The 16,228-nt window shown below is 34.8% G+C and overlaps 1 protein-coding gene across 11 annotated transcripts in view; it reads right to left on the reverse strand.

The window, feature by feature from the left end:
- Positions 1-16,228, reverse strand: part of EPHA5 (EPH receptor A5) — a 408,801-nt gene that overhangs the window by 198,772 nt on the left and 193,801 nt on the right. For 6 of the 11 annotated variants that reach the window (XR_011257780.1, XM_069594212.1, XM_069594210.1 and 3 more), the window contains exons 4-5: positions 11,109-11,264; positions 6,855-7,190 (exon numbers count right to left, since the gene is read on the reverse strand). The exons of 2 other annotated variants lie outside the window; for them this stretch is intronic. Coding sequence is in view for 8 of the 9 variants with exons in the window: in XM_069594212.1 (XP_069450313.1) it covers positions 6,855-7,190; positions 11,109-11,264 (492 nt within the window). In the remaining variant the exon portion in view is untranslated. The remainder of the gene's footprint in view (positions 1-6,854; positions 7,191-11,108; positions 11,265-16,228) is intronic. 3 more of the 11 variants (XM_069594214.1, XM_069594213.1, XM_069594216.1) reach the window with 1 other exon arrangement.

Raw genomic sequence — 16,228 nt, forward strand, 5'->3', positions numbered from 1 at the left:
TCTGAACTCAAGATCCCAACATCCTCTTGGGAGTCAATTATGCAGTCAATGCTGGGGAAAAAAACTTCCTGAATATGTCTCACAAAACTCTATAACTTAAATATGCAGAAGCATATGGATTATGTGTGTGAAAACGGATTTTATGTGTTTCTTACAGAATAGTGAGAAACAATTTAATTCAAGCTGGTATAAATGCATGATTAGAGATCCAATGTGCTTCTCTAGGTAGCTAGCTAGCACAAATGCTAAATGCTTGTTCAATTAGTTGACCAAGATCTGGATTGGAAAGGTGAACTATGTTTTTATAGTTCAGATACTAGGAATTCCTTGTTTTAATGAAGAAGGAATTAAATGCCCTACTAAAATAGGAACACTGAAATATATTTATTTGCCAAGACCCATGAAACTATCCAATAATTACAACTTCAGAAAGGACTCAGAAGACATGTTTTTCACTGTAATTATAAGAAATAAATTGATGAAAACAGTGCCACTTTTATAACCAAAATCGCTAAAATTTCTCTTTTCATGAGAACACAGAGGTTGATGATGAAGTGAAATGATTTCTTAATTTCTTAGGGATCAGATATGGCAGAGACCAACTGGTAGCACTTTACCACTAGAAAGAAAGTGGACATGAATTTCATAATAGGCGAAAATGTGAATGGTAAAAAGTCTAGCACCAAGGCATTAAGCAACTGAAATAATGGACCCTCTCATCTATACCACTACTGATATCAAGGTCTAAGAAATACAAATCAAAATTCAGTGACCTAGTTAGTCATGGTGTCTCACCCAACACCCAGACCTGAGGAAGTTCATTTACCTTATTAAATAAAGAGAAAATTGACTGTCCTTATGGAGGACTGTACAATAGTAACATATATTAATATTGTACATTTCCTTTTCAGCTTATCTTAGAGAAATCTCTGGGCATTTCTAGATAAGTGGGGGGGGGGCGGTTACCACCTGGATTGCAAATTTTAGATTTCAAGATATAAATTTAGATTTAGAAACTAGGATATAGAATATACATTTAACAGATTATAGAGCTAACACTAATCTCTGTGGATCCAAAATACCCCTAAGAAACCATGATGAGTGGAGGCTATGATGGTAATGTGATGAATGAGATTTTGTCCTGAGCCCACATTACAACTGGCACATTGATGCCTCCATTCAATTCTTTATTTCACCAGTCATAGGTGTATACTTGGAAGATTTCTCTTCAACTATAAACAATTTCTTTGTCTCTGAGCCCCATGCAGTAAAAGCTGTGAAACTACAGTAATGACCAAACTAAACTAAAACATAGAGCTTCCTCTTTTTACCCTTCCTCCCACCAAAAGAGTAAACACACACACCTAGTGGATCTGTGGGGGAATACAGCAGTTAGTGCCACCATAAAAAATATATAAAGTACGAAAATTGAGTATTACCTACATGCAAATTTAAATTATCTTGTTTAGTCTATATAGAAGACAAACAATTGCACTCATCTCACAAGCTAGTAAATTAGTGCTCAAAATTCTCCAAGCCAGGATTCAGTAATACATGAACCATGAACTTCCTGATGTTCAAGCTGGTTTGAGAAAAGGCAGAGGAACCGGAGATCAAATTGCCAACATCCGCTGGATCATGGAAAAAGCAAGAGAGTTCCAGAAAAACATCTATTTATGCTTTATTGACTATGCCAAAGCCTTTGACTGTGTGGATCACAACAAACTGTGGAAAATTCTGAAAGAGATGGGAATACCAGACCACCTGACCTGCCTCTTGAGAAATCTATATGCAGGTCAGGAAGCAACAGTTAGAACTGGACATGGAACAACAGACTGGCTCCAAATAGGAAAAGGAGTACGTCAAGGCTGTATATTGTCACCCTGCTTATTTAACTTCTATGCAGAGTACATCACGAGAAACGCTGGGCTGGAAGAAGCACAAGCTGGAATCAAGATTGCTAGGAGAAATATCACCAACCTCAGATATGCAGATGACACCACCCTTATGGCAGAGAGTGAAGAGAAACTAAAAAGCCTCTTGATGAAAGTGAAAGAGGAGAGTAAAACAGTTGGCTTAAAGCTCAACATTCAGAAAACGAAGATCATGGCATCTGGCCCCATCACTTCATGGGAAATAGAAGGGGAAACAGTGGAAACAATGTCAGACTTTATTTTTGGGGGCTCCAAAATCACTGCAGATGGTGATTGAAGCCATGAAATTAAAAGACACTACTCCTTGGAAGGAAAGTTATGACCAACCTAGATAGCATATTGAAAAGCAGAGACATTACTTTGCCAACAAAGGTCCATCTAGTCAAGGCTATGGTTTTTCCAGTAGTCATGTATGGATGTGTGAGTTGGACTGTGAAGAAAGCTGAGCGCCGAAGAATTGATGTTTTTGAACTGTGGTGCTGGAGAAGACTCTTCAGAGTCCCTTGGACTGCAAGGAGATCCAAACAGTCCATTTTAAAAGAGATCAGTCCTGGTGTTCTTTGGAAGGCCTGATGCTAAAAGCTGAAACTCCAGTACTTTGGCCACCTCATGCAAAGAGTTGACTCATTGGAAAAGTCTCTGATGCTGGGAGGGATTGGGGGCAGGAGGAGAAGGGGATGACAGAGGATGAGATGGTTGGATGGCATCACTGACTCGATGGACGTGAGTTTGAGTGAACTCTGGGAGTTGGTGATGAACAGGGAGACCTGGCATGCTGTGATTCATTGGGTCGCAAAGAGTCGGACACGACTGAGTGACTCAACTGAACTGAACTGATTACAAAGATAGCCAGTAAGCTCTCTCCACAGAAGAAAGTCAAAAAAGACTCTCAGAATTATAGTAATGATCAAGCAAGTGACAATGGACTTATTTTTCAACATCTCAATAAACAGAGATCAACAAAAACTATTTGTTTCCCTCTTCTCAGAACCACTTGTGTGCTTTTACCATCAGCATTCTCTTAAATTTCCGACTCTACTGCATAATTTAGTTTCAACCCCGGGCATCGCCACATACTGTAAGACACCATTCTGAACAACTATGGGAACTGCATCAAACTGAAAGTAACTGATGAAATGGAATTACCATGCCCCCAGATACCTTTGGAAGAATCAAGAAATAAAACCTTTCAAAATAAAGGAATCACCTTTCTTAGTGATATTTCTGATAGTCTGGGATAGGTTGGGACATTCCCTCCAAAATGTTTGTTACAATTTGTAACTCATATCATGTTAATCTAGCCCTCCGATGAAAAAGTCGAAGACAATTAAATTTAAAACAATTAAAATTTGATCTATTTTAGTTCAGAATTAAGATTCTGTACCTGGGCTTATTAAGGTATGAATACTTTTGGTTTTTTAGTTGGGATGAGCTTTTTGTTCTGAGGATAAAATATACATTTGTATATATTAAAAGTATCATGATTTAGTTTTTTATAAAGTATGCCCAGTGCAAAATTATTTTAAAGTAAAACCCTAAAAAATAAGTTTATAGAGGAATATGATAAATGCACACTCTTTTGTGAGCTGATAGTGAAACTTTCAACATAACTGTTTTCAATGGGATTTTTAATTTTGATACTATGTTGACATATCACTCTCCATCTACCTATCCATCTATCTAGCAGTTATATTTTTGATGACCTAACTAGTAAGACAAAATAAATGATAATACAATAGGAATGAACAATAGAAGCGTTGTTATGTAAATAATCTAAATGCATTTTCTGTAAAAAAAAATTTTATACATCAATTTTTCCAAATCACTAGAAAACTTGAGGAGCTCCATGAAGTTTATTCTTTTTCTAAGTTTGAGCTTAATAAAGCATGGTTTGTATTATCTATGATTTTATCCACTTTGCAATTTGACCGTTAATGTTCTTTATATAATTTATGTATTCAAATTTTTTCCTATCATTTCCCCTTCTCACACACAATATTCCTTTACCTTTTTGTAAATTACTTTTCCCACCCTCAAGTCTTCCCACTTCATGTGTGTTTATATTTCTTGACCATGATAATTCCTACAACAACTTTGCAATTCTTTGTCAATCTCAGTACTATTTGTTGAATTCTACAAGGCCCATCCCATAAAGTCCAACTAATTGTAGTATTTAGCTGTCCTTAAAACTTCATCTTTTGACTTGACTATTAATTTACATGCAAAAAAGTATCATTTGAATTCAGATGACTTCTCACAAAAGCAAAATGCTAGACTCCACAATGATTTAATAGCTGGAAAAATGTCTTAAATGCTGTGTAAACACCCATAAATTAATCATTTAATCACTATCCTCAGCATAAAATCATTATTTCTTTTTATAGACTGATGAGCCAGGGTTACCTAATCAATTTCAGTTTCTAGATTAACATATGATTCTTATCTTGAAAAAATTACTATTTTTTTTCTTGTATGAGTTGAACATAATTTTGAATCTGGGCTGCTCATATATCACATTGATGTCACTAATATAAATCAATCAGAAAATGACAGAACAAATTATAAATTTGAAACAGATTAAGAAATAAATCCATTTCTCAAAAAACACTCCATAGAGATTGAAACTAAAGTTGAAATCTGTTAAAAGAAGTTTTGTATAAAAACCACTTATGGTACAGATAACTTTCTGTAATTTAAGGCTGAGAAAATATTCAGACATTAAAACCAACTACTGTAACCCACTTTCTATAATGTTGGTACTTGATAAATGTCCAGCACCGTGGCATTAAATCTAAGAGTTACTTGAAATCAATAATTTTTGTGAAATTGTTATTTAGTTGGTCTGAAATGTCAGACACTGAGAAAATCTCTATGTTGTTTTTATTTTTTATTTTTTGGTAGGTTTGTAAGGATTTTACAGTATGTACACTCTGAAAACTTGGGGGAAAACACCAAATCAAAAGTCAACAAAGTGTCTGCTCTGAATACAAATGTTTGTTTTATATGATAGCCATGCCTTGAATAGTCAGATAAAAAATACTCTTTCTTGATATTTAAAGTATTTGTAGATCAAAAAGCATACCGTGCAGTCCTAAAAGGCCAGTAAGTAAAAAACACCTGGAGCAAATATTTATTAATAATTTCATTTAAAAAACAGTTATCTAGTTCATCAGATAAACATCATTCAAAGAAGATTATACAAGCTTAAATAATATGCTACCAGGGGACTACAATTCTTAATGATTGTTCAGTATGCTCTCAGTATGTTAATGGAAGATTCACATGTAGAACCAAGTAAGCTTGAAAGATATTGCATATGAAGGCTGAAAGCAAAAGTTTAATCCCAGTATTTTTCTGATGTGAGAAGACAGTTCACATTCACAGAGCACTTGTGGCATCTAGAAACTGTGATGAAAAATTAATGTACTCTAGTACATTAAGCTGAGTCTATACTGAAGGAAAACCTAATTTTCTCTAATTTTGTCTACCTCTTCTTAGCACTTTTATTAGTTCAACCTTAGGTTAAGGACAAAATGGAGTAAAATATAAAAAAATTACTGAGGAAAGTGGCATATTGGTGTACAGTGCTTTTTTTTTTTGTCATGGAATAAAAAACATGCTATGGATACATTCCACATGGATGAGAACATGAGTGCTTAGAATGATGCTCAGTGAATAATTCAAATATCTTTGTATCCTCTGGGTTACTTTTGAATGTTTCTCTCAGTTTTATCAGTCAAAAACAACTATGAACCCAATGACACATGTTTTTCTTATTCTCAAGAGATAACCACTTCATTTACCTGACACATCTAATAATTCAAATTATTTTGACCAAAACTTGATTATAAACAAACATTTTCTTGTCAATCAGATCATTCCACTACCTACAAACTTATACTAACATTACAGGAATTAAGTCTGACCTAATTCAGTCAAACACATCCTACCACACTGTGAGCTCTACTGGCAAGGAAGTCCTCACCAAGCAAAGTCCACCTGAAGTACTTAAGAGGAGACCAATTTATTCCCATGAACTAAGAGCTGAGGCCAAGGAAGAGAAAGAGCATTACATGTAAAGCCCCTTCCTACACAGGCACCTGTTATTGACAAAAACCAGTGATAAGCTACTCATAGGCTTTGAATGGTTCTTGCCACATAATAGGATGAGTTATTAATCAAGCCATAGCTTGATTTTTAGTTTACCAGAGAAGAACTGCTCTATATTGATTTACTTAAAATTAAGTATTTGAGGGGAAATTTTAGGGGAATTAATCATTCAAACAGCACTATTTTCCCTACTCCTTAATATTTCCAAGTTCTTCATATGGAATGCAGATATATTTTCATATGTATGGTTGTTGTACAACAGCTCACAGTTATTGCAATTTTGATAAATGGATTTATCAAAGAAAAGTTGTTTTATGCATTTATAATAATAATAATAATAGAAATAATAAGAAAACCTTATTTTAATATGCAAAGAAAATTCAGATGTGGTGCCAAACTAATAAACCTGCCTGATTACATGCTACCTTAATGAATTAAAGAAAAAACTTGAAGTGAATAAAACAAAAATGTAGATCTGAGCTATAATAATTGCACTGTTCAAAATTATGAGATAAAATATTTTTCACAAATGGATTTGAGCCATAAATATATATTTTTTAATGAAAAAATTCAACTAAAATCTATCTTTTGTTTTCTGTCCATAGATGTGTCTGCTATGAAACTTTAGCTTTTATTAGCCTAAAACTTAAAAAAAAAAAATTCTCAAGGTGTATTCATTCTACTCTAAGTCCTAACCCTCTGGATAATGGGAAGTTCTTTTTCACGTCTCAGGCCACTTAGCGCTGAGCTGGGGAGATAACTGACAGAGCTTGTCCTAAGGTACATGATTTGGTTGGACATCACACTTACCTGCTTGATTTGTGGTTACATTTACAGACACATACTGCCGGGCTCCTGGGCTCAAGTCGGACACTCCATTCACTGCCTCAATCTCAAAGGTATAGTTTGTGTGAGCGAGCAGATCCACCACCATGACAGAGGTGTTTTTCAGGCCGATTTGCTGGGGGAGGTACCTGACATGACCGCCACACTCGTCACACACACCTGCATGGGAGTTGCACTTCTTGCATGCAATATAATATGACACATCTTTCCTTCCACCAGTGTCAGCAGGAGGAATCCATTCCAGAAAGACACTAGTTTCATTAACATTTGAGATGGCATTCCGAGGAGCTGAGGGGGGTCCTGGTTTGCAAAGTAAAGTGAAAAAAACAAATTTTGAGACGATAAAATTAGGCATTGCTTACTACACAAATTTCTGGTCTGAAGAAAAAAAAAATAGCTTTGCAATCATTGTTTTAAGCAGGGCAGAATGCAAGAATTATCAATTTGTAATAATCTTTGAAAAATCTTGTTATAGTTTTCTCGGGACAATAGTAGGGTTTAAATACTATAGAAATGACTTATCTTGGCAATGTAACGAGTTCAATTAAAGATGATGTTTTGCTTAGTGTATACATAAAGAATGATGGAATAAAACTATGCATGCAAAAAATGTAGATAAAATTATGTATTCAAATAGTGGCAGGTTCTTTGGCAAGTCCAAAGAAAAATTCTCCTTGGGAATTGACGTGATTAAGTCCTCAACGATACTTGTTCCCTGAAAGCTAGGAATTAAACATGAAGGATTTACTAAGCAATGAGTACAGGTAGAAAGAGGATTTATTAGTCTGGCTCTTGACTACAAATTCTACAGAAATTAAAAAGGAAAAACAAAAACAGCCTTAGTTTATCTCAAAGGAAGTTGCATATCTACTGATAAGCCACCAACAGAATTTGGAACCTCCCTCATATGACCAAAAAAAAAAAAACCAAGAATTTAAGTAGTTGATCAAAATTACAAACTATAATAAAATTTTGCATACTTTGATATGGTTTTAACATTGTGGTTCGGCAAAACTGTGCACTTTACTTAACTGAAAATCTGAAACTTACTTTAAAAATAATTCTCCAAAACACAATTAAGAAGAATGAATGTGTTCAGACCTTTAAAAATCAGCATAATAAATTTATATATAAATAGCAAATGCTATCCACATGTATAATACTGTATTTCTGAAATAGCAGACTAAAGAGAACTAAAATTGGTTACCTACCAATTGTAACCAATGCATTACTCTGGTGGGGGGTGCTGATAATGAGACAAGCTATGAATGTGTGCAGATGAGAGATATATGGGGAATCTCTGTATCGTCCTCTTAATTTTGTTCTGAACCTAAAAATGCTCTAAAAAAATAGTGTCTATAAAAAATTAACTGCATATTGTCTGACTCTAGAGTAGATTTTTAGATACTCCGACTTACAGCTTCAGTCCACTGTTAATATTATATGATCAGATGTTCTTGAAGAGAAAACACATTTAGATTTGTTTCAGAATTACTTAGCAACAATTTCCCAATAGGGAATAAAATGGACTATGAATGGTTCATAGGCGTAAATTAACCTACTCAGGATGACAGCTTAGTTATCTTAATATGTGCTGTCTGTTCTAAACATAGAAGTAAATATTAATTTCTACCTAACATTTACTAAGCCATGACTTCTGAGGACTAAATTTAAAAGTAGTAAGAAAGTTACCTAGTATTCATAAAACATCACTTAAAGAACTCCATAATGTAAAAATTGCCAGTTTTGATTAAAAAATATCTACCTTTGCTGTAGTTGTGGTTGAATCCTGTGAATATTCTCATACAATCTCACACACTCCAATATAAAAGTCACTTTTAAATTGAAACAAATACTTAAGATGGAAATACAACTCTTTTTACTATTGCCTTTAACTTTTCTAATAGTGGAAAATTATGGCAAAAATGTAATTTGAGATCAAAATATTACAGGTTACTTTGTGAGAAAAAGGTAAAGTATACTTGGAATAGGTCTACTTCAGAAGATATCAAAATTCTGAGGTTTTTTCCTGCCAACTTAACTATACCCACAGTTTCCATCTTTCCTCTAAATCTGTAAAACTGTATCATGGTCTAACTCTTCTTCTGACTCTGCTACCAATAGCCCCTCAGCATGTGAGTGGGGGCACATATGGCTCTCAAAGTCAAAATGAAACTCATATATACAAGGGAAGCTCTAAAGAAGAGGTAATCAGTGAAGACTTAGACTGACACGCACCAAAAAATAAGGTAATGAAATTCTGCCGTCCTGTTAATAGACATGATGTATGAACCCAAGTAGAGCTGTGAGAGGCACCCTCAATTTGAACAGATTCATTAGAATCTGAATTTTTTTTCTTTTCCTCTAGGTTTGTAGCATTTGGTGTTCCAGAGTACCAGAAAAAATATTAAAAGGAGTTGAATCATAAATTTAATTCCAAAGAGCCAAACAGATAGAAATCAAGTGATCTCATCTGATCTAGGGTATCGTCATATGTGGTATTTGTGGTATTATGAATGCAACTAAGAACAGAACACACACACACTCACACACTATTATTAGAAAGATCTTCTACAGGACTCCCTGTCTATTTTGAGAAATGCATACAAATGAGTGTTCCTCTGAGACATAGTAGTAGAAATGCACACACCTGGATACAGAGAAAATATAAACCTCAGGTCCTAAACAAGAGCTAAGCAGTCATTGACACCAGAGCATGGGGTCTCACCCATTCCCAAACCTAGTAATTTTACAGAATGGGAGGCTCATATTCATGCTGAGAAAGAGACTGATCGTGGTTGGACTACTTAAAGAAAAGAATACCTATAAAATTGATGAAATTGAAAAAAGTCAAGATATGATTTTCTCTAATTCACCAAAGTATAGTCTAGCCAACATCTCCCCCCACTATTTGGGTTTTATTTTGCTTTGAATAATTGAAGCAATTTCCACTGCAACCAAGATACATCACATTCAATCTCACTTTGTATCTCCTCCATTCAAATGTATCCTCTTAAGAAAGGTATACAATAATGTCATTTAGTTATGTGAAGAGGAATTGTTTATAGTTAGTAACCATCTAACCCATAAAAGTATCAGAATGTGATAAAGAATGATCTTTAACACTATAAAGTTAATATCAATGATTTGAGAAACAATGCATATACATTTCACTGACATTATGAAATTCAGGCACTGAAATTCAGATAAAATTTCAGTTGTGATTATTTAAGTAAAGAAATCGTATATCTTTATATATGATACCAGAGAGTACTAAATTTCAAAAAAAAATTGTCTTCATCTTTGAAGGCAACTACAACCTACAGGGATCTAAAAGAGTACAAAATGGGACATCACGGAAAATGAATGGTAAGGGGAGTTGGGATTCACTATTCTTCCCTTTCATTTGTTTTTGTTTGATTTGCTATAGAGACAAAGACAGAAAAACTAAAGAAGTACTGTCATCAAGCAAAATAACATGTAAATTTGTTTCCTTCTCAGAAATATGTGGCACAGTAGAAAAACAAAAACACCAAAATACTGATAGATATGGAAGTATCCACTGCAAATGTTGGAATAAAATGTTCATTATTCATCTAAGATTATCTGACCATATACTTAATAATAGTTAAGTATGCTCATTGTTAAAAAAACACAACCACTTGAAAATCTTAGTCGACAACTGGTTTTATATTTGACTCTTAAATTTGATTTGCCAACCCGTAGCACTCCATGTTCGTGTAGTGTTTCCTGTCTTATAAATGACCTTCTCATTGGTCTTCGCAGCTTAGTGGGGCAGGTTACAACAAGAAGATAGAAGTATCATGTACTGGATATTTTTGTGATCAGAAAGTTGGCTTGGAAGAAGAGGAAGAAAAATAAAAACAGTTTACTAGGAACAGGGGAATGGATTTGTCAAAGTCACGTTTGGCTACCACAGCACTCAAATAAATCATAAAGAAAAAAAAAATTATTTGTGGCCCAGATGTTGAACTTGAAATAAGGGAAAATGGATTCTTGCCACTGTAAATGATAAAAGAGACTTGGATTTCTTAATGTTTACTCAAGAAGATTGGATTCTGGTGAAATCCTATATTGGCAAATTAAACATTATGCCTGTTTCGGGGAAAACGGTAATAGAATGTAACAGGCTCCATCATGCTATTTCTTCAAACTGGTGAAAGTTAGCATCACCAAAGATCCATGGATTTTCCTTACTTGTGCATGCCACTGTGGGTGGATCAGACTCCCTCCTGAAATAATCCTTTTCACAGACACAAGAGGTTGAAGCTTCCTCATGGGTGTAACTGTGAGGTGGACATTTGCTGCAGCTCTGGCTGTGAGGTGAGGCTTTGAAGAACCCAGGTCTGCACACTGTCAAAAGAAATAAGAGACTAAGCTTTTCCCTCGAACAGATGCAGTGTTTGCTTTGTGAATAATGTCATTATTTTGACTAGTATACATAGATTTCATGTAACACCATCCTTTCATTAATTTCAAAATTTTTTCATAAGTTTCTGAATCATAAATAACAGGCTATTCATCCAGATAATCAAATATTTATTTAAAGTATTTAAATCAAACATGATTAGAATATATTTATAATGATTCTTATGCTACAAGAAATATAAAGATGGTCATATGTATTTAAAACAAAGTGCTTTGAATATAACTTTCATTTATGCTATTATTAGAACAACTTATGTTGAAGAAAAACAAAATTTCAACTATGCTCAGAGAACAGCATGATACACAATAGTTGCTCAAAGTTTTGTTGTTGAATTAATAAGTAAATTAACTGTGTGCTTAGTCACTCAGTCGTATCCAACTCTTTGGGACCCTTTGGATTGCAGTCCACCGGGCTCCTCTGTCCATGGGATTTTTCAGGCAAGAACACTGCAGTGCGTTGCCATTTCCTCCTCCAGGGGATCTTCCCAACCCAGGAACTGAATTCACATCTGTGTTTCCTGCACTACAGGTGGGTTCTTTACACACTTAGCCATCAGGGAATGCTAAAACCTTCACAAAATTCTTAGAATGGAGAGAATGCATGATTGAGCTAGTATATCATTCACATTATTATTAATTTATATTATACTAATATCAAGAGGATTCAGACTTCAGGGTTTTTGTTTTTCCCACTTTTACTCCATTTTAGAAATTTTCATTGAGATCCTTACTGATCCAACATTCATCTATTCTGGTATCAGTCATGTTTATATCACAAAAATTATAATGCTCTATAAAGGAGAAAAATGTGCCTTATTCAATTTTGCATTTACAATACTTATCACAGTGTTACTACAGAAAGTATTCACATATTGTTATGTAACACACACCTGAGTGAATGACATGGCAAGAAAAATGTAACTGAACTACTCAGAATCACATGAAGAAAATCTCTGATATTTTTGTTAAGTTAGTGGTCAGGTAAGTAAATGTTAACAAGCTAAGTTCCCTTATTCTGTATTCCCTAAGCTTTTACCTTTCTCTTTCTTCTCAATGGGTAATAAAGCCAAATTCAATATTCCGATTGTCCACTATGAACCACGTGAAAACCATAAAACTGATGGTTTGATTACTTTTTGGAGCTTAGTTAACTTAAAGCTAATCAACTATTTATGGTTTTTTTTTTTTCCTATTCTGAAAATCCACTATATATACTCAAGAGAATTTATTCAAGCATCAATGAACATTTGCTAAAGCTTAAAGGTAAATTTGTATTTCCATGGAAATTCTGATAGACATAATGAACTAGGGCTAATTTTCATGTGCTATAAATGATCTGGGGTTTTAGTAATCCATGCTAAGGCTTTCTGCCATCACCATGAATAATCAGGAATTGACAAAAATGAAAAATGAGAAGGTATTTTTCAGTAGATCTAATTATAGCGATAGTAAAACCTAATGCTCTTACAAATTCAGAGTGAATGTGAAGGTATTTGAAAGATAAGAAGAGCTTTTTGATAGTATTAGGGACATTCTTGTAGTTAAATGATTAGGAGAAGATTTAAAATATTATTTTTCTTATAATAGGATTGCTGTAGCAGCCAGTACCATTCTTAGCTAAGTTATCCAATTTTTCTTCTTTTATCCTTTTCAGTAAAACCATTCTCACTTCAAACATAATTTTCTTTCAAAGACATGAACTGTCAATCCACACATTCTGCATATTTGGGGCTCATTTATCATTCATGAAACAAAAGTCATTTCTTTTTAATGAATTCCTTTTAATTTAAAAACTTTATATAATATCATATATAACACTGCTTTTCAATCCTCCATGGGAAGTTAGGAGATAGGAAATGATATAGATGTAAATAAAAAGTAGAAAATCATATCCTTCTCTTCAGTAGAGAAGCTGAACAAAATGCTTTCAGCAGGTGGTGAGTCAGAAATTTTGCTTACCACTAGGGTACAAGGTGAAAAAGATAGATGTGGCCCTGCATTTATGAGTATTAAAGCCACTGCATGTATAACTATAAATATGATTATGCAGGAAAGAGAAAGAGCAGGGAAGTAAATATGGACACCTTATTTAGACTGGAATACCAAAGAACACTTCCTTCAGGAAGCTGTCTCCACGGATACGTAAAAGATAGGAAAATTAACCAGTTTGAGGAGGAGTACTGCAGTGCCTTAGAGGGCAAAATCTTTTCAAGGGAGAGGAAAACAAGTAGGGGGATGGAAAACACTAAAAAGTTGATCAGGGAGATAGTGGGAACAAAGACAGAGGTGATGTTAGGGAAGAGGATACCAGGTCAGAAACACATTATGGTTTCTAATATTTGGAACTTTTAATTAATGGGTAGTAACAGGTAATTATAATGTTGTAAGCAGGGAAATGTTAATAGTAAGATCAAAGTAGTGTGTAAGAGATCATTTCTCTCTAGCATGGGCAATGGATTGACAAGGAGCATGCATGGAGGCATTTGGCCCTTTTGTTTCTGTTGCATTGTTCTGGAAACAGACAAGAGTGGTTCCAATCACTCTTATCACCACAAGAGTGGTGATAGATAAGAGTAGGTAAACTCAGGAGATGAATATGAGGGAAAATCAGCAACATTTCATGATACATTTAATAGATCAGATGTTACAAGTGAAAAATCCTAACAATGACTCTAAGGTGTTTGGCTTAAACTTCACAGGCAATACTGGTGCCATTTTCTCAGACAGAGAACACTAGATATGAAATGTATTTGGGGAGATAGTAATTATGTTTAAAGTATTATTTAATTAGAGGTGGCTAAAGAAATCCAAATAGAAGTATAGGGAGGAAAACTGTAGGGTTCAATGCATTCCAAGAAAAAATATCAAAAAATCATTAATTATCCATTATCAAATCATGGCTCTGAATCCAAGTGGGACATGCAATGTTGCTACACAATCTTCTTGTTGTTCAATAGCTTAGTCATCTCCAAATCTTTGCAATCCATTGACTGTAGCATGCCAGGCTTCCCTGTCCTTCACTATCTACTGGACATTGCCCAAACTCACATTCATTGAGTCGACGATGTCATCCAATCATCTCACCCTCTGTTGTCCCCTTCTCCTCCTGCCTTCAATCTTGGTATTATTTATTTAGTTAGCATCAGTCCTCAGGATCAGCATGAGTATTTTGGAGCTGTTCTTTCTTCTAATTCCTTACAAGCTCTATTCCTTTGTGAATCTCATGGTACATGCATGTGTGCTGGGGAACTAGAAGTCATCAGAGAGGAAATTTCTTACTTGTCTACCACCAAATCTCCAAATCTATATGCACTTGGATCTTTCTTCCTATTAAAAGGGACGTGTATCTTTGCTCTTGGGAGCTTGCCTGGTGCCTCAGATGGTAAAGAATCTATCTACAATGCTGGAGACCTGGTTCTATCCCTGGGTCGGAAAGATCCCCTGGAGAAAAGGATGGCTACCCACTCCAATATTCTTGCCTGGAGAATCAGTGGACAGAGGAGCCTGGCAGGCTACAGTCCATGGGGTTGCAAAGAGTTGGGCATGACTGCACAACAACACATGTCTTTGCTCTTAGCAAAAAAAAAAAAAAAAATATATATATATATATATATATATGCTCATTTGAATTGGAGACCCATCTGTACTCTCTCTTAGAGTCATCTTCCAAGTGTCTACTATCCCTTTTACAAAATCAGGGGTACTCTCAATTGCCCTCTCTCTCTCAGTCTCCCTCTCTCTCTTTCTCTTGGTCTCACGCTTTCTCCTCCCTCCCTCCCTTCCTTTGTCATTATCTGGAGCCTGATACACTTTCCAGAACTATTTAATGGAAACAAAGTGAAGCAAAAACAAAACACATAGCTAAACACAGTCAATCTTGCTTGACTTCATTTCTCCCCATAGCAATTAAATAGCAAACAGTTTGGTTTCCATGCGGAACATAACTTCATAAATCATTTTTCCACACGTGCATCACAAGTTCCTCATTCTAAGTCACATGTTGACACATTCCACAACACGGCCACTTCCTTTGTTAGGAATGTAGCCCTCTGGATGCCATACTTCTCCATGGCATTTGACCATATCCTCTTTTGGGAAACTCCTATTAATTTTATTACAAAATGCCAGCACAGCCTACAAGTTTCCAGACAATATTTAAGAAACCCTTTAAATGTAATCTCCTATTACACTCTCTATGTCCATCAATACTAACTGACTTGCAATGTCCAGAACTTGAGAAACTTCTTTATCTGCCTTTGAATACTGAAGGAAAAGCATTCCAGGTCAAAAGGCAAGAAGTATAAATTGAGAGAACAGGGGTGGTACAACAAGCTTGTAGTCCTTGATAAAAGACTTGTATTTAATCTGAACACATCTGGAAGACTCTGTGTGTATTTATTTTTTGAGGGTGCTCTTTCTGCCAGGCACTGTGGCAGGGAATATCTGTGTGGTGGTGAGAAAAAAAAAATTCTACTTTATATTCTGAAGCAACAACACATTTAGGAGACAGAAAATAAATAACAGTCCAAAAAAGTAAAATTTACTTTTTACCTTTTAATCTTGACAATATTCAACAAAAATTATTTAGGTAAGAAGTACAATTTTTCTAAATTCCAACTTGATATAATTCATTCAAAACAAAGGAAGCTTCTGGAGCAATGTTGTTTCATAGAACTCTTGTACATTACCTAAATATTTGAAAATACTATGCAAGTCCATTCAAGTTGAACAAGGAACAAGACCAAAGAAACACACCCCATGTTAACATTTTCATGAGGCTATCTTAGCAGTCCTCTGGAGGAATGGAAACTAGTTTTAAAGTTCCTATTCTGTCAATGCTTCCTTGCTCATTTTAAGTTCTATGTTTCCTAAGATGCTTGTGCTAAATC

Source organism: Ovis canadensis, chromosome 6 (genome assembly GCF_042477335.2).
Source record: "Ovis canadensis isolate MfBH-ARS-UI-01 breed Bighorn chromosome 6, ARS-UI_OviCan_v2, whole genome shotgun sequence".
In the NCBI taxonomy this organism is placed as follows: Eukaryota; Metazoa; Chordata; class Mammalia; order Artiodactyla; family Bovidae; genus Ovis; species Ovis canadensis.